At 39.3% G+C, this 20,083-nt stretch overlaps 1 protein-coding gene across 1 annotated transcript in view; it reads right to left on the bottom strand.

The window, feature by feature from the left end:
- Positions 1 to 20,009, bottom strand: part of LOC133657275 (fibulin-7) — a 44,941-nt gene extending 24,932 nt beyond the window's left edge. The window contains exons 1-3 of the mRNA XM_062058404.1: positions 19,273 to 20,009; positions 18,489 to 18,651; positions 12,712 to 12,888 (exon numbers count right to left, since the gene is read on the bottom strand). Coding sequence (XP_061914388.1) covers positions 12,712 to 12,888; positions 18,489 to 18,651; positions 19,273 to 19,341 — 409 coding nt within the window. The 5' untranslated portion in view covers positions 19,342 to 20,009. The remainder of the gene's footprint in view (positions 1 to 12,711; positions 12,889 to 18,488; positions 18,652 to 19,272) is intronic.
- Between the last annotated feature and the right edge of the window lie 74 nt (positions 20,010 to 20,083).

The following is a 20,083-nucleotide window of genomic DNA, read 5'->3' as shown; positions in this document are numbered from 1 at the left end:
AATGGAATATTTTGGGGGTTTTCCAGTAATTGTTTAAAATTAGTTTTCATGTTCTTTCCACAGCATGTGTCTGCCCAGTTCCTATGTCCTCAAATGATCTAGTAATCAGTTTTGAAAGTTTTTTGGCACAAATTTTGGATGGATGTAAAAAAAAAGAAGAATTTGGAAGCATGTGAATGAAAAATAGTGAGCATATGGTGTGATGCAATGTCTGTAATTCAGAAAGAAGTGAAAGTTGGAGATGGAAATATTGACTCTGCAGGACGCTAGCTAGTAGAGGGCAGGTTAGAGAAAATGTGATAACACACATAAAAACACACACACAGACATCTACATAGAGCTAATCTGCACAGATAACCTATAGAAATATGCTGTTCAATCATTGATATTCAGTTCAATTGGATAAAACAAAAAGAAAGAACAAAGAAATAGATGCTATGCTCTTTTTTTTACAAATGTGCAACTTGTTCAAGATTTGAGAGCTGGTGTTTATACTTTTTCTACATATATTAATAAAAACAATGTTTTAATGTAATTCCTTAAATCACTAAATAGGCTTCCAATCAGATTGCTTAAGTTATTACTCATACAAATTCTTCTTTTCCTATACAATACCGATATTGGAGCCTTGAGTAGTGGCCGATACAGATAGTGCGATACGATATCAGCACATACTTTTATAATTTTTTAGTGTGGAATGTTAGAACACGTTCGATTGATCAAGTGAAATTAGTCAAACATTGGACAAGGGTAGGTATGAAAAAAACAACTTTTTTATTATGAACCGTCTAGAATGGACTTTTTGTCAAGAGTTGCAGCGTGGAAGGCAGCTTCAGCAATGTGATCCGAAGATGCAGCAGACGACAGGCAGTTGGTGAGTAAAGTAATATGATATAATAATCAAAACAAAACACATTCACTTATACACATTTGATATTTAGTGGCCACAATGATTCATTAAGTTGACCACTTATCCCAGTAAAGTTGCATGTAGAGGACATGTTTGTTACTGGATACTTTCTAATATGGTTCTGTACACTATATCTGTAAGTAATATCCAGCTATACATTTTTCATTTTTTTATATTGCCTGCAATATACTTTTATACTGCAATAATGTACAATTACGAAACGTATCATTTATGCTAGCTTGTGTGCTATTGTGTGCTTATCTGTTGTGTAGCTGCTGGCTCCTAACGTGTTTACCTTTTGTACATTTAACTTAACTAAAATACAAGAAAACACAAACCTTGTGTGCTTATTGGAGGATATTTAGGCTACGTTCACACTGCAGGGTTGGATGTCATATTTAGATTTTTTTTTGTCAAATCTGATCTTTTTAGTGGCTGTTGACATTACAAATACAATGCAATTTCTAATGTGAATGCAATCTAACCCACTTGCGGACATGACGTCATGGCGTCCAAGCAATGCAGTATTTACGAAAGTAAAAATGGCTTCAGCTCTAGACGGCCTCAGTACTGGCGCAATTTGTAGCAATTTCAAGGATTTTGTGCAATGAAAGTCAACATTTTCTGAACCAAATTATTGCGCGTAGAAGATTAAGAAGGAAGAGGACAGGTAATTTGGCTCTCGCAGTTTGAGATCATTTGCTTCGATGTCTGCTTGAAAATGGTGTCTGTGGGTGAGCAGTCGGAGACATAAGTGGTGGAGCTTTCACGTGAGCTCCTAAAACATTATTTTCACCTGTATTTTTCTCCTTCGTCAACTATTTATTTTATAACCGTCTATTTTGGCGATTGAACATATCGCATATGAACATAAAAATCTGAATTGACCAGCAGTGTGAACAAGGCCTTACCCAGGAGGCACAAGCAGAGGCGCCGCTAGGGATTTTGGGCCCCATGAAAAGAATCTTTACAGGGCCCCCAACACAGCGGCAACATTTTTTGATGCTATTTTACATACAATTATGCATTTTAATGGTATTTTTGACTATCATTACCGTATTTTTGAAAGAAGAACAGCATCACAGTTGACATGTACAGTAGAGGGGAGATCAACTATTATTGAACAAGAACAGCTTGATAAATGTTTGACTGGATTGATTATTTAACTAATATAGCAGTAAAATGTAAAAATCCAGAGTTTTCTTGAGCTAACATGGTGAGAAAAGTGAGCTAGCTTATTACCACAGACAGGGACAAAGTTAATATGCATAACTTTCCACCACAAGTAACAACCCCACCTTTTTTTTGGAAATATTGGGTGACATATTGTCGACCCTTCAACTCCTTCTCCTCTCTTATTTTCTTTTCCTTTCTTTTTTGGCTGCCTGATATTTGAGGCATACTGCTGTCTCCTCCGCTCTGCCCGCTGTGGCGCTGTCTGTGACAAATCGCAGGTGCTCTACCTGCAGCTGATCCAGTCGGACTGAACCATTTTTACGTAAATAGAGGGGGGAAGGGAGGGCCCTGTATGTGTTGATGCTTCCAAAACAAATAAAGGTATTGTTACCAGGACATGGAAAATAAAACATGTGTGATTATATGTTAGTTAGGCTGACCATACGTCCTCTTTTCCCCGGACATGTCCTCTTTTGCGGGTGTGTCCGGGGTGTCCGGGCGGGTTTTTTTTAAATGCCTCAAATGTCCGGCATTTTGAGTTATGATTGCGTGTATTTTCAATATACGTCTTGGGCAGGGATCAGCAACCCCTAACAGCTAAATAAAGGGCGTGCCGGCAACCCCTAACAGCTAAATTAAGGGCGTGCCGTGATGGCACTGCATATATTATCCTCTATTACTTGCACAAACAGCATGCCAGCCCGGCCTCATGTTGCATGGAGCTTTAACTTGCACACGTGGGAGACAGCAAGGCATACTTGCTCAACAGCCACACAGCTTACACTGACGGTGGTCGTATGTAACAACTTTAACACTGTTACGTTACAAATATGCGCCACACTGTGAACCCACACCAAAAAAGAATGACAAACACATTTCTGGAGAACATCCGCACCGTAACACAACATAAACACAACACAACAAATACCCAGAATCCCATGCAGCCCTAACTCTCTAACCTCAACCGACGCATGGAGGGAGAGGGGGTGGGGGGATGTGTGGGGGGGTTTGGTGCTAGCGGGGCGTGTAGACTGGGAGAGTTAGGGCTGCATGGGATTCTGGGTATTTGTTGTGTTGTGTTTATGTTGTGTTACGGTGCGGAGGTTCTCCAGAAATTTATTTGTCATTCTTTTTTGGTGTGGGTTCACAGTGTGGCGCATATTTGTAACGTAACAGTGTTAAAGTTGTTATTTACGGCCACCGTCAGTGTAAGCTGTGTGGCTGCTGACCAAGTAAGCTTTGCTGTCATATTCGAGTGCAAGCAGAAGACGCATTCAACATGTGTCCGAGCAGGTAAGCTGTTTAAGCAGGCTGTAGAGGGCGCTAAAGACAGTGCTATCACTCCCAAATTTCGGGTGTCTCCCGGGAAAAGTGGGAGGATTGGCAACTATGACGCTGTTGAACGCCATTCATGTGAATCTCGCGGGCCGCACTAACTTAAACTGTCATATTAAAGTGCGGGCCGGGGCGCGTGTCTAAGACCCATGGTTAAAACATAGCACAAAGCAATAAAAAGCTTTGTATACAGTGTTATTTCATTTTAAGTCTCAAAAGAGCTTTGAGGCTCCCATTGTTTTCTTTCATTTGTGAAACTCGTCAAAATGGCTCTTTGAGTGATAAAGGTTGCCGACCCTAGACTCTAGGGTTAAGTTAAGAAGGGGTTAAACAAAACAAGCTGTGAAGGTGCGCACGCAGAAACATTCATGAGGGAGGGGCAGAGACACAGAGCGAGAGAGCTAGTGAGTGGAGACAGACATGAAAACAAGAAATGCCGAAAAGTAAATGCAACTTCACGGATGATTTGCGGAAAAAGTATTTGTGTTTTGGTCCTGGCCGTGACACATGGGAAGCAGAATGCACTGTGTGCAAAGCAGGAATGTGTATATCTGTGGCAAATAAAGATCTACAAGCCCATATCCACACCACAAAGCACAAAACAGCTGTGCAGGGCGAGAGCTCGTTTATGACAACCTTTTTCCAAAACACAACATAGAATGTGAGATATAACAGGATAATGCATACATTTGTCATTTGTTTTCAAAACGCTTACAAAAAAGTGGTACCCCAAAAATTTACTGTGGGACCCCATTTGTATGATTTGATGGGGTCCCTGGGACCCCATTTTGAAAATTCCTAGCACCAACACTACTGTCAACATAGGAGAAAAAATGCTTTATTTAAATAAATATATTACTTATGAAGCAAGTTCGAGTATCATTGGCAAATTTTCACCTAGTCCCGGTCTTGGCGTGCTGCCCACCTTGGCACGCATATATGTGTCCTCTTTTTTGGGATTTCAGAATACGGTCAGCCTAATGTTAGTTAATAACTTAGTGTCATTATTTTTTCTGTATTATAATTTCATCATCATTAGGGGCCTCTCTGGGCCCCCCTCCATCATGGGCCCCTAGAATCCGTCTCCTTTACCCCCCCTTTTCGGCGCCCCTGGGCACAAGACATTAAAACAACGTTGCAAACTTCTTGAATTAGGTCCTGACATTGAGCAACTGAAACATAACATTGAAACAAAATGCTTTTTGACAACGTTTAATCAATGCTGGGTTCTGACGTTGATTTGACCAGTGAATTTTGGTCATTTCCCAAACAACGTTCTACAACACAAATACAACGTTGAAACAACAATCTTTTTGATGACCTTTATTCAATGTCAGGTTGTGATGTTGATTTGACCATTGAAATTTGGTCATTTCCCAACCAACAACGTGGATCCAACGTTGGACATCAAAGTTATCTCAATTTACAAATACAACTATTTTGCAACGTTGTTTCAAAGTCAGTTTTAAAAGACAGTGTATGTATAAGCAACGTTGTATTAATGTCTTGTGCCTGCTAGGTAAATGTTAACTGGCTGTCCAGTTTTGCGCAAGTAAACACACTGCAGGACTGCTTGTATCGATTTTACATACAAGCAGATAACATCTGATACCTGTATTGTTGCTAATATTGGACAGATATCAATATCGGATTGGGACCCCCCCCCCCCAAGTAATTTTGCATGTTGTCTCAGGAAGTTTACATTATGCTGTAATTTTGATTAGTTGTATTTATTAAGGTGAAAAACGAGTGAGAAAGTTAAGAAGAAAAAAAGAGAAGCCATTTATCATCAATACCACACGTACAAATTCGGCAAATCTTCAATTCTCCACAGTATAGTGAATGACAACCAGGCTCTTTATTATTTTGTTTGGCTTCTGTGGAAGCCCTCATATGTCCAAAACATTAAAAAGCCCACTTCACTCTGATGGATATTTTTGAACTCATTCAAGCAGTAGATTTCTTTTTCCACACTCCATCAATATTGCTTTTTAAGCATGGCTAAAATTAGACTGCACATGCTGGGGCAGAAAAAAACAGGAACAGAGATAACACTGTTGCAGAGTCATACCTTCTCAGGTTGCTCTTAAGCGTGAGTGTCAATAAACTAATAAGTGCACCCCTTGGAATTTTCATACAAGAAAAGTGCTCCTGCTGTAGGCCGATGGTGCATTCCATAGCCTGCTGAGCATACTTATGAGCTATCAGAACTTAGTTTGAGTATAATTTCAGGTTCAAATATTGTCTGGTGGGACAGTGCTCCATGCAAGACACACCAGCTAGGGAGGGAGAGGAAGAGGAGGGTGCGTGTGGGGGCTTACAGTCACCCAACATGCTGCTGCTCAAAAAGCTGGCAGGCAAGGCACTCCACAGTGGAATGAAGTACACGTGTGTTGTTTTTACTGTTCTTAGACACTGAATACCACTTTTAAAAAGATTTTCTATCAATATTTCAAATGTCTTTCTTCATCTGTGTGTGTATATCAATATTTCAAATGTGTCTTTCTTCATCTGTGTGTGTATATCCATCCATCCATCCATTTTCTACTGCTTGTCCCTTTCGGGGTTGCGGGGGGTGCTGGAGCCTATCTCAGCTGCATTTGGGCGGAAGGTGGGGTACACCCTGGACAAGTCGCCACCTCATCACAGGGCCAACACAGATAGACAGACAACATTCACACTCACATTCACACACTAGGGCCCAATTACTGTTGCCAATCAACCTATCCCCAGGTGCATGTCTTTGGAGGTGGGAGGAAGCAGGAGTACCCGGAGGGAACCCACGCAGTCACGGGGAGAACATGCAAACTCCACACAGAAAGTTATGGAGCTTAATTTGATTCAGTTTGAGTTATTATACACCGAATTTTTTGGAGTATAAATCGCTCCGGAGTATAAGTCGCACCGGCCGAAAATGCATAATAAAGAAGGAAAAAAACATATATAAGTCGCACTGGAGTATAAGTCACATTTTTTGGGGAAATGTATTTGATAAAACCCAACACCAAGAATAGACATTTGAAAGGCAATTTAAAATAAACAAAGAATAGTGAACAACAGGCTGAATAAGTGTACGTTATATGACGCATAAATAACCAACTGAGAACGTGCCTGGTATGTTAACGTAACATATTATGGTAAGAGTCATTCAAATAACTATAACATATAGAACATGCTATACGTTTACCAAACAATCTGTCACTCCTAATCGCTAAATCCGATGAAATCTTATACGTCTAGTCTCTTACGTGAATGAGCTAAATAATATTTGATATTTTACGGTAATGTGTTAATAATTTCACACATAAGTCGCTCCTGAGTATAAGTCGCACCCCCGGCCAAACTATGAAAAAAAACTGCGACTTATAGTCCAAAAAATACGGTACACTTTTCAGTCCAGTTCTATTTGTGTACAGTAGCTTTTCAATTTGTACCAATTAAGGTACAGCCAGTTAAATTACCCCCTAAACTTACTGTATACAGCCTAATGTTCTTCACAAAGCAGGGACCTACAGCTCATAATGCCAGGTTGATGTAAACATGTGCTTGAACCATGATGAAATCTCAATACATTACACAACAATAAGTGAAATCTTGACGATAAAAGTTACGATAAAACAAGATCATGTTGAAAACGACAAATACAAGTATAAATTATATATAGAATATGTCAGTTATTCTGAAACTGTGGTACATGTACCATTAATAGTACTCCATCTGGCGGTACGCCAAAGAATCACTTAAAGGCCTACTGAAATGATTTTTTTTTATTTAAACGGGGATAGCAGATCCATTCTATGTGTCATACTTGATCATTTTGCGATATTGCCATATTTTTGCTGAAAGGATTTAGTAGAGAAAATCGACGATAAAGTTCACAACTTTTGCTCGCTGATAAAAAAAAGCCTTGCCTGTACCGGAAGTAGCGTGACGTCACAGGAGCTAGTATTCCTCACAATTCCCTGTTGTTTACAATGGAGCGAGAGATTCGGAGCGACAAAGCGACGATTACCCCATTAATTTGAGCGAGGATGAAAGATTCGTAGATGAGGAACGTTACAGTGAAGGACTTGAGAGGCAGTGATGGACGTATCTTTTTTCGCTCTGACCGTAACTTAGGTACAAGCTGGCTCATTGGATTCCACACTCTCTCCTTTTTCTATTGTGGATCACGGATTTGTATTTTAAACCACCTCGGATACTATATCCTCTTGAAAATGAGAGTCGAGCACGCGAAATGGACATTTAAAGTGACTTTTATCTCCACGACAATACATCGGTGACACACTTAGCTACTGAGCTAACGTGATGGCATCGTTCTCAAATGCAGATAGAAACAAAATAAATAAACCCCTGACTGGAAGGATAGACAGAAGATCAACAATACTATTAAACCATGTACATGTAACTACACGGTTAAAAATTCTCAGCCTGGTAAGGCTTAACAATGCTGTTGCTAACGACGCTAAGGCTAATTTAGCAACTTAGCAACCGGACCTCACAGAACTATGATAAAAACATTAGCGCTCCACCTACGCCAGCCAGCCCTCATCTGCTCATCAACAGCCATGCTCACTTCGGACTTCATCCGTGGGTTTGGCGGCAAGCATCGGCTAGGCGTAGTAAGTAGTCCTTGTTGTGTTGCTGTAAGTATTGTACTTAGCCGCTAATACACCGATCGATCCCACCTACAACGTTCTTCTTTGCAGCCTCCATTGTTCATTAAACAAATTGCAAAAGATTCACCAACACAGATGTCCAGAATACTGTGGAATTTTGTCGAAGAAAACAAGAGGTTTTTATATCGGGTCAGATGGGGTACAACCACTTCCGTGGATTTTGTGACGTCACGCGCATAAATCATATCCAAAGGAGATTTTCAACCGGAAGTGTGGCGGGAATTTTAAAATTGCACTTTATAAGTTAACCCGGCCGTATTGGCATGTTTCAATGTTAAGATTTTATCATTGATATATAAACTATCAGACTGCGTGGTCGGTAGTAGTGGGTTTCAGTAGGCCTTTAATCAAATATTTAAACACAGTGTTACTGTTTAAATTGTGTGTAATAATGTTACAGTGGTATACTCTGGGAGTGAACATTTGTTTTGGACCTATTTCTTCTGTCAGAGTTACCATTTTAGACAAAAGATATTCCTGTTATGCCACTGCAGTGGACGCTGGCATTTAGGAGGTTAAAAGGTCAATGCAAGGATTTGTCAATGTGTTTACACTGGTCCAAGTTCTTCTGTGCAACAGGAGCGCTGTGGTGTTTTTATTATATTTAGTTTGCTGCAAAAATGTTTGTCTTTCCCAAGTTTTGAACAGGACTCAGCTGGCCGTTCTGGTGTCATTTGCAGGCCAGATCTGGCTGTTGATAGCACTGCCTTACTGTACGAGCACTAACTGCATTTTGAATTTGAAATTAAACTAAGTTAAGTTGGACATGGAATTGGAACTACAAATGGAAACCGAACTATCCATAACATTTGAACTAGAAATGGAATTTAAAATTATTTTGAAATTGTACAACTATGAAATTTGACTTGAAAAACTAATTCAATTTATTTGAATTGGAAATCGTTTCCCCAAGATGCAAATGGACGTTCGGATGCAGTGTGCAGGTAAGAATAATGATTTATTCTAATAATCAAGCCAAAATACAGAATGGTGCCAATGGCACGAGAAGCTATGGTAAAGGCTTAACCAAAGACTAGCCAAAAACAGGAGAAGTAAGGATAACCAGCGTAACTGTTGCATGTAGCAAACAAAACTGCCAGGCAGAGTGTGGCGAGAGGCAGGAATAAATAGCTCTCTGATTAGTGACCGGGAGCAGTTGAGCGTCTCGACTAGGGATGATGTTTGATAAGAAATTATCGAGTTCGAGCCTGTTATCGAATCCTCTTATCGAACCGATTCCTTATCGATTCTCTTATCGAGTCCAGATAGGTTGTTGTATATGGAAAAAAACACACAATATTTGGTTTAACAAAAGCTCACTTTTATTATATAAGAAAAAAATTTAATCTAATAATAAATAAATATTGACTGTTACCCCCCTAAAAAAATAAAATAAAATAAATAATTATTGACTGTTGTTACCCAAAGTATATTAAGTGGGATTTTTTCAGAAAAACAAATATATACATTAACACAAAAACAAGCTGTCTCTGTGATCACTATAGGTGTATAAATAATAATATAGTGTTAAATAAAATCAGTCCCTTGGGCACAAAACTGAAAATAATACAGCTTTCCAAAAAGTGCAATTCTGCTGCTGTGAAAGTAAACGTAAAGAACTCAGCCAACATGCCTCGTCTGCAGTATTTATAATTAGACAGACAACACATATACAGTGTGATTTGGTTGTGTTCACAAGGAAAGAAAAACGGAAGTTAAAAAAGGGAGATGTCATATATGTATGTGCTGCGGTTGCTTTAAGAACGTTGTGACAGCTGCCGTAAAGGAGGTGCGTTGCTAGCCTGGTTGCTATGTTTCCGGTTGGTCGTAAAAGTGTTCGTCATGTGTTTGTACCCTGCTCAAATCTCTCAGTAAAGTTATTCATTGGATTATACCTTTTTGTTTTGAACTTTATTACACCTTGGAGCGCTTTTTCCCGTCCATTTTGTTCCTGCTTTCGCTATCTGCGCCTAATGACTGAGCTACGTGACGCCATTTATTGTGATGTCCCACGGAGCATTTCTGGTCGGGACGGGATTCGTTCCCAGGGATTCGAATAAAGAACCAACTCTTTTTCTTTACTATAGTGGTCTCGATAACGGGTACCGGTTCTCAAAAAGGGATTCGAGTCCGAGGACTCGGTTCTTTTCTTATGGAACAACCGAGAAAACCGGTTTCGAGTATCATCCCTAGTCTCGACCACTGATCAGAGGCAGGTGACAATAATCGGCAACCAGGAACACAAAAACACGAGTGGTGAAACCGAACTAAACAACTTACTTTGTCTTTGGTATTTAGATCATTGATGAGCCTTTTGTCTGCTTTTGTATGTTACTGCGTGCGCCGTGCTGGGGACATTCGGGAGTGCAGTTGTCTGTGGCTTCATGTCAATATTTGCCTGTACTTATTTGACTGCTGCATGGTTTTTTTTTGTGTTTTTTTTATATATATATAATTTTTGTGGGTTACTTGCTTGGGGATAAAAGAACAAAATAACATTTGACGTGCTTAATTTTATTTCTGGACTGCATATGTCCAAAATCCAATGTAAGAATGTTTAAAAAAAAAAACAAAAAACATTTCAATTTAATTTATCAAAAATTTCAGTCCAATGATTGCACAGGGATGAGCAAAGCTAAATACTGTTGACTGAAATTTAAATTTAAATTAAGCATGAATTGGAAATTAAATGGAATTGATCTCCTGTAAACTTCATTTGAATTGGAAATTAAATGTGAATAGAATTGAATTCCAAATTGGAATAAATGGAAATCAATTGCAATGTGGGGGAATTGATCAGTCTTGAATTTTACTTCACTGAAACGTAAAGGGAACTGCACTTTTTTGGGAATGTTGCCTATCGTTCACAATCATTGTGAAAGACATGACAACGTATGGATTTTTTAAAATGCATTCTAAATATTCAACAAACGTAAATAAAAGTCTGCTTACAGCAGAGCCAATGGGAGCTCCTCTATTTTGCCCATAAAACCCAATAAATAACCATCCAAAAACCGCCAACAATACTCCATTTACATTTGCTGACTTGAATATTAACCAAGTATCATTGTTATTGTTATTGGGGCGGTATAGCTCGGTTGGTAGAGTGGCCGTGCCAGCAACTTGATGGTTCCAGGTTCGATCCCCGCTTCCGCCATCCTAGTCACTGCCGTTGTGTCCTTGGGCAAGACACTTTACCCACCTGCTCCCAGTGCCACCCACACTGGTTTAAATGTAACTTAGATATTGGGTTTTGTTGGAAGCATATCCATATTTAAGTGTTACTTCTTTCTAAAAACTCCTATAGTCGTATTTACATCAGCTAATGTCTCGTGTGGTACAAAGTGCTTGGATTCGAGTGTCCTTGGTTAGAGTCAGAGCGCTGTCTTTGTTGAGACTGACATTACATTCCTAAGATAAGGAGCACAGCTAGACTGGGGAAACAGCAGGTTGGGGGGACAGGAGAAGGAGGAAGTAGACAGGAGTTCCGGGGTTTTGGTAGACCGATCTGGACCGGGCTAGGGAACGCTTGGGTGCTGGGTTGGTCTCAGGTTTGTCCTCTAAGCTTTGAGAATAAACTACAAAATACCAACTATTGCCTGGAGATTGAATATAAACATCAGCGTATTGCCATAAAAAGAATCTGGGAGAGACTAGCAATTTGAATTCCCCATTGGAGGAATGCTGGTCGACGCAACAGTTTTTACTATGTAAAAGCGCTTTGAGTCACTAGAGAAAAGCACCCATATAAATATAATTCACTTCACTCATTATAAGCGCTAACGCAGACAAACTATTTATGGCGGCGCCGTGATCACTTCCGTGTGTGCCTATGTTTACATCATCGAGTGGTCTGCTGCTTCCTCGCTTCCTTGCGCCCTGTAAGTCTATTCTTGATCATAAATCATGCATCTCACCTGGATATGAGACTTCTGAGAAGGTATTCCGACGAGTTGGTACACTTTGACAGCCATTTGGGACTCGGAAATGGCCAGAACGACACGAAAAGACGCCTCCCCACCCTGTTTCTCCGCGAGGATTAAGAGACTTTCTTCATCTAAATGGGAATATACGAACATCCCAGCAGTCGGCATCCTAATGACAGCAGACATTGTACAGTAAGTGATTATTTTGTTTTATTTTTTTAATTAATGTGCCGCCTATGCTTACAATGATCAAAATACGTAAATATTAAATGTGCCTGTTACTACATTACATATATATTTACATCATATATATACAACCTCAATGGAAGTGTTTGGATGTTTTTTAAAGGGCTTTGTAGGTGGAATGGTGCGGCTCCCACGGTTAGGCTCAATTGTAAGTGGACCTTCGATCGCTTTTATTTAATATTTAGAATGCATTAAAAAAAACATACATCATCATGTCTAAAAAAAAAAAAAGTGCAGATCACCTTTAAATTGATATATAATTTAATTGGAAATTGAAAATAAATTTAAGTGATTTTTTTATTTAAATTTGAAATGTAATTAGAAATCAAATGTTCTGGGGAATAAATGTAACTGAACTAAACTGAATCAAATGAAAGAGGGGCCTTACATGACCCAACGTGTTATGATTGCAGGTTGCGTGCAGGTCAGTCATCATTACCTTTACAAAAGACGCCAGCTCCACTCCACGTTCCGTTGTCCTGGCAGACACGCGTGGCCGAGCCCACCAGGTGGTAGCCCTGCGAGCAAGTGAAATGCACCTCGTGTCCGACCAGATGCTTGGAGCCGAACTTGATTCCGTGATCCGGTTCTACCAGCTGGGGGCAGGTGGTGGGGGCTGTGGGGTATAGAGAAGAAGGCTTATCGCATGTGGAGAACAGTAACATCCTCTGGCCTTCTCCGCCTGGGGATACGCGGTACACGTGTCACTGGGCAGACATCATTTAACCGCAAGCCTTGATCTGGAAGGTAGAATGCCTGAACAATACACACTTTTGACATTACATAACATTATAAATGGACTTCCATTTGGACTTGTATTACACTTTTATGCTTCCTCTACCTATGAAGAATTTGAGAAAGCGTTCAATAATGACTCACAGTTTCTTATGTGCCTTGACACCAATTGTGCTGTTCAATGTTTTCCAGATGAACTGCTTCATGTCACAATCTTGCCACATGAGAATCTTGCTGACCAACAAGGGAAAGACGTTTTCATGATGAAAGTTGGAAGGACTGAACCATAACAACATATTATTTGACCTATTTGCCTTTTTTAAGCTTGGCCTTTCACTGACATATCAGGCAAATTACAATGCCGCTTCTTGTTCCGAATGGCTTCGAGAAGACCTTAGGTATTTTGCATGAAAAAAAATCACTGCAATAGAAGACGTCTCCTGTCACGCATGAAACACAACTCACTATTTAAAGGAAACTATTAAATATCTAGGATGTCTTCTTTTTTTTTTCTCATTCTGTTGGAATACCAAACTGACGGAGGCAAACTTATTTAAATACAACATTTACCACAGCCACAGCATATGCATTGTAATGCAGCTTCCCTGATTGAGAGTAGAGAGCGCTATCCAAAGACAGAAGAGTTGCCAGCTCATTGCTCAGTATGACTCAGCCACCACTCAGCATCCGTTGCACATGTAAATACTGTATATATTTTCAGGGCATATTATCATTCAGTAATGTTTGTTTTATGAGCTCATGATTACGGAGCTAAAGGTTGAAATTACTTTGTTTTCCAAGCATGAAAAGGAAGAAAGTGGGTGTGAAAGACACTGCTGAAAAGAAGTGGATGATATTCATTGAATTAAAGATAGAAATAATCAAAAACCTGACCGCATGATGCAATTTGACTGTATCACTGCTAGCCTACACCATATTGAAGCAGATCGAGTCCAATATGCTTTTGAATTATTTCCTGTTACCCCCCTCCCACACCTTTCCTCAGTAGGAAGAAAACATTCCGCACCACACACTCTCTGCTGTGACAAGAAATAATATTTGTCTATTAAATTGTTATAAGTACACCTCTGTATAACATTGTATCCTTATTAACATTAAAGAAAACTTACAACAACAAAAAAAATACTTAAACATTGATTTTTTTTAGTCCATAAAAAAAATTAAATTAAATGTGCCCTATAATACAAAACCAACATTTCTAACCTATTAGTACTTGCTGGTGTGCATTCGGGATCTGCATAAGTCCCGAAAATATTTAATTAAAGCGTGGAGGCATTGCAGATATGCAAAACCAGTTAAGTTGGCAAGTTGTGTAAATCGTAAATAAAAACAGAATACAATGATTTGCAAATCCTTTTCAACTTATATTCAATTGAATAGACTGCAAAGACAAGATATTTAATGTTCGAACTGAGAAACTTTTTTTTTTTTTAAATAATCATTAACTTAGAATTTAATGGCAGCAACACATTGCAAAAAAGTTGGCACAGAGGCATTTTTACCCTTGTGTTATATGGCCTTTCCTTTTAACAACACTCAGTAAACGTTTGGGAACTGAGGAGACCAATTTTTTAAGCTTTTCAGGTGGAATTCTTTCCCATTCTTGCTTGATGTACAGCTTAAGTTGTTCAACAGTCCGGGGTCTCTGTTGTGGTGTTTGACGCTTCATAATGCGCCACACATTTTCAATGGGAGACAGGTCTGGACTACAGGCAGGCCAGTCTAGTACCCGCACTCTTTTACTACAAAGCTACGCTGTTGTAACACGTGCAGAATGAGGCTCTGCATTGTCTTGCTGAAATAAGCAGGGGCGTGAAAAAGACGTTGCTTGGATGGCAACATATGTTGCTCCAAAACCTGTATGTACCTTTCAGCATTAATGGTGCCTTCACAGATGCTAATACACACCCATACCATCACAGATGCTGGCTTTTGAACTTTGCGCCTATAACAGTCCGGATGGTTCTTTTCCTCTTTGGTCCGGAGGACACGACGTCCACAGTTTCCAAAAACAATTTGAAATGTGGAGTCGTCAGACCACAGAACACTTTTCCACTTTGCATCAGTCCATCTCAGATGACCTCGGGCCCAGCGAAGCCGGTGGCGTTTCTGGGTGTTGTTGATAAATGGCTTTAGCTTTGCATAGTAAAGTTTTAACTTGCACTTACAGATGTAGTGACCAACTGTAGTTACTGACAGTGGTTTTCTAAAGTGTTCCTGAGCCCATGTGGTGATATCCTTTACACATCGATGTCGGTTTTTGATGCAGTACCGCCTGAGGGATCGAAGGTCACGGGCATTCAATGTTGGTTTTCGGCCTTGCCGCTTACGTGCAGTGATTTCTTCAGTTTCTCTGAACCTTTTGATGATATTGGTGAAATCTCTTAATTCCTTGCAATAGCTTGTTGAGAAATGTTGTTCTTAAACTCACGCATTTGTTCACAAAGTGGTGACCCTCGCCCCATCCTTTTTTGTGAATGACTGAGCATTTCATGGAAGCTGCTTCTATACCCACTCATGGCACCCACCTGTTCCCAGTTAGCCTGTTCACCCATAGGATGTTTCAAAGAAGTGTTTGATGAGCATACCTCAACTTTCTCAGTCTTTTTGCCACTTGTTCCAGCTTTTTTGAAACATGTTGCAGGCATCCTATTCCAAATGAGCTAATATTTGCAAACAATAACAATGTTTACAAGTTGGAACGTTAAGTATCTTGTTTTTGCAGTGTATTCAATTGGATATAAGTTGAAAAGGATTTGCAAATCATTGTATTCTGTTTTTATTTACGATTTACACAACATGCCAACTTCACTGGTTTTGGGTTTTGTATTTATAAAACAATCTTGCCTTCCTATCTTCTTCCTCCAAATGGTCCGTTTGGAATGTGCACAATTGGTGATGTCACCAATTGGGAACATCATCAGCGGATTATCCATATGTGGTATAAAACTACCCAAGCAAAGTTGGGCTATGTGGGTGGCGGAGGCTGTACTTTGGCTCCCGCACATACTAGGAGATAAATATATTATACATACAAACGCGCACATACATACATACAGAGGTACAATATATTCATACATACATACATAGACACATACATAGGTACAGTATATACACAAACACACATACTGTACATACATCCACACGTATATTCACTGTACAAACATAGATGTATACTGTACATACTGTACCCAAGCACATACACATACTTACACTCATGCATATAATCAAATTTCATCAAACATATATGAAAGGTCATATGGGCATCTGCATCAACAATTTGATTTGCCTGAATGGCTGGCCAAGACATGTTAAAAAAAATGAATACCCAAATTGTCCGTCATTCTTACTTTATGTGTGTGCATCTGTAGATTAGACAACAAAATGCCCAAAATATGATTTAAAGAACGAAAATGCTGTTATTGGTTGTATTACCCAACACATTCAAACCCTTGAGTCTCATCTGAAGAAGCAAGAAGTGCCTTGCTAACTTTTTGTTTCATGACAATGTGCCTTTAACTATAAAGAAGTCGCTTCAAGTATGTGCAAAGAAGAGTCCTGCTTCACCCACAAACCTTCACAAAAAGATGGATTTTCTGGAAAAACGACTTTTAATGGTCAGCTCGGTGCCAACTATTTATGGCAATGGACGAGACAATGAAACGGTAAGTAATAACAGTAGGTTACAAATGTGTGAATGGTACGATAGCAATCTTTGCTTAATTTGTTGTGTAGCTATCTTAGCCTTCTATTGTAAGACAATAGCATCATCGTACCCTGGCAAAATAATAATTTTCCTAAAAACCTTTCTAATTGGATCGGTGTCTACTTTGTTTGGCAATGGATGAGTAAGTTACATAATCTGTCATTATGTTCACGATGCAGCTCGTAGCGTACCTTATAGCCTTGAGCCTATGTTGTTTACAACTTGAAGCAGCCGTGCAGCGGAATTATTTAGTGATATAGAGTAGAAAAGCCTTTTATTGTCAATATACACATGTATACAGTACGTCCAGGATCCAGCACAAAAAAGTTAGACTCGGTAGAAGTTTAACCTTAGTCAGCGTATAGTTCCAGACCTGTACGTCAGCCGGGCTTCTTTCCTCACTTTTGTCCGCCAGCATCGCTTCCTTCCTGAGTGCCGACAACAAATTACGGTGAGCCGCTTATCTCGCTATAACGTCTGGGATGTTGTGTTGTGGTGAAAGTCACTCAAAACAGATGGCTTATGGCGGTCAACAATTTCCATAGTGAGCAATAAAAGCAAGAAAGCTAAACAACTAACTAAAAAAAGCTAACAGGCAAATGCTTACTCCGCGTGAGGGGGCGTGGTGACGAGAGGTTCATTTGCATCTAACAACTCCGCCTCCCAAAACGAGCTGTTTTGGAAGCGAGAAAAAAGTGGCTTGAAAATATAGGTTTGTAAAACAAAATCCATGTAAATTTTTCACCAAAGAACCACAATTACATGTTATGTAGACCACAAGGAGGTGTTTTAAATGTTGGAAAAAAACATTACATGACCACTTTAAAGTGCATCAATTTTCCTGAAAAAAAAAAAAAGTCATTGTTTAAATTAAAAAAAAAATTTGGCCGAATAGTTATTTGATGCTGAGAAATAAAATAAAATCAATAAATAATAATACATTCAAATTGATCAGCAACAAAATTAAGGAGCACCATTTATAAAACACTTTTACCAAAAACGAATAAAGCAATTTGTGCTGATTTTCTTCAAATCAAAATAACGAAGTCAGGGTTAATGGCTACAATGAGCACGTTTTACAATACATAGCTTTTCGAAGTGGGGTTTAAAGTATGATTCTGCATGATAATGATAAAGCATGTTCCCGGGGTCACATGAGCCCCCCTGACATCGCACCATGTCCGCCTGTGGGGGCCCACCTCACTATTTGAAAAGGACTGGTCTAACGCCAGCCACAAATGTAAAAAAAATATCTAAAAGGTGGACATTTAGCCTTAAAAATATGGAAAAGCTGCTGATAGTGTGTTTGACAGATAAATAGCTGGAAGGACATACTGTAGAAGTCCACTTTCCAAGGTAAATACTGTACACTATTATAACATTATTTCATAAAACTACTGTAGTTGTTAGTAGTACATGCTATTGAATTGTTCTTATACAATATTCATTCTCTAAAAGTTTGTTTTACTTTTTGAAAGGCATTGGTTTCAATTCATTTCAATGGGAGACATTGATTTGAGTACAAGAGCTCCGTCACAGAACCATCAGGCTCGTAAGTTGAGTTATTACCGTTCTTCTATAATTTCAATTATATTTAATTTGACTCTTAGTATGATAGTTCTAAAGTGTTGCAAACTAATAAACATTGTTAAATATCTTTCTGACAGCCTTACTCAACATTGACCATTATTATCTTTAAAGTCTGTGCATAAATAGGACAGTAGAAAACATGCATATAGACGTCGGTCTCTTACCAGCTGACTGGTCTGCTTGAGGCAGTTTGGAGACTGAATTTTGCAGCGTTGCCAGTTTTGACTTCATTATCCGGAGGCCTTCTGTGAACCGAATTTCTTGGCCTTTCAGAAACTTGTCCATCTGTCGTAGCACCCCAACCACTTGGTGCTTATCCATGCAGGTCTGCGGAACGGGTAAAGATCAGTCGGTTTGACACTAAAAACATCTCGTTGATGTGCACTTATGGTTGCAAAGATGTCATCCAGATACCCAAGCTGTCCCTGTTTACTTTTGATGTGCAAGCAAGACAAAATCTGTCTGGCAGATGTCTGCATGGACATAAGGCCAAAATATTGAACAATTTGCATGGCAACAGGACAGTTTACAAAACCACCGAAATGAAAATTGCGAGGGTATAATTCAAGAGTCAAGCTGCAGTACAACAATGCATCTAATCCTTCCTGCAAGGTTTATTAATCACATGGTCATTGGAGCAATTTCTCAGAGACGGCATACCTTGAATTCCTGTACTCATATTTGAAGGAGGTGGGGGTCGGAGGGGGGCTTGGTACAACAACAACTAGTTCCAAGACATTAAAAATCACCATGCACATAGTTTTGACCCGTGCAGTCGCTGTAATGCTTTCATGTCCAAGACTGAGGGGAAATGCCTCTAGCAGAACTCCAGATGCTACAGCAAAATTATTTATATTTTCATTCTGCACCAACAAAAATTATTTCCCCACATTGAAAACAAATCATATCTCACACAACTTAGTTAAACTTACCTAAACATATTCTTACCTGAACTGCAGCATGGCCACAAGTAGCTGACAAACCCAGCAAAATCAAGCACCTGCACCAAAAAGACATCTTCTCACAAGTCCAGTAACCAAAAGTGTTCCTCTTGTGGCACCGAACACACCAAGGTAATACAAAATTATGACTGGTTTCCTCCAGGGGGGTCTTGAAAAGTTTCTAGGGGATGCTCATCAGGTGTCTATGAAGATGGATTGGTGCTGCAGGAAAGTGTTCTCTCTGAGCTGTGCACGCCGCCTCCTGCTGAAAGGATCCCTCCCACCAATGTATTAATTTCTGACATTTACACGACGTGGAAATGACCGCAGAGGATTAATCAAGTGAATAAACATTGCAGAAATGACTTATCTCCTGCAACTGCAACTTTTGTTTTGAAATATAATTATATTTCGTCGATTGTCGCCTGAATCAATTAACAGGGTAATATTACCATCTGAATAGCATTGTTATTGATAATGAAGAATACATAAAGCAATATAGTTGTTTTACGTTTCTATATAAACGGCAATTAGGTGGAATTTTAAACCCATCGTGGTTCTGTTTTTGTTTGCAGGTTCAAAGTGACATCTTGTGGTCAAAATTGTGAAGAAGCGAGTACGGCGGTCACGTATTACTTATGTCGGTTCCGTACCTATATCACACACCTCAAGTAATTTAAATAAAGAAATTAAAGTTTCCTTGGGAAAAAAAAGACGAATATTTACATGTTTTCACGAATTAATTTTTGGCGACATGTGAAATGAAGCGTCGTTTAAACGCAGATGAGGATGACAGACATGAATTGGAACCAATAAGA

This window comes from Entelurus aequoreus, linkage group LG09 (genome assembly GCF_033978785.1).
Source record: "Entelurus aequoreus isolate RoL-2023_Sb linkage group LG09, RoL_Eaeq_v1.1, whole genome shotgun sequence".
In the NCBI taxonomy this organism is placed as follows: Eukaryota; Metazoa; Chordata; class Actinopteri; order Syngnathiformes; family Syngnathidae; genus Entelurus; species Entelurus aequoreus.
The sequence above is the reverse complement of the archived record's forward strand: the minus strand, read 5'-3'. Positions and strand labels throughout refer to the sequence as shown.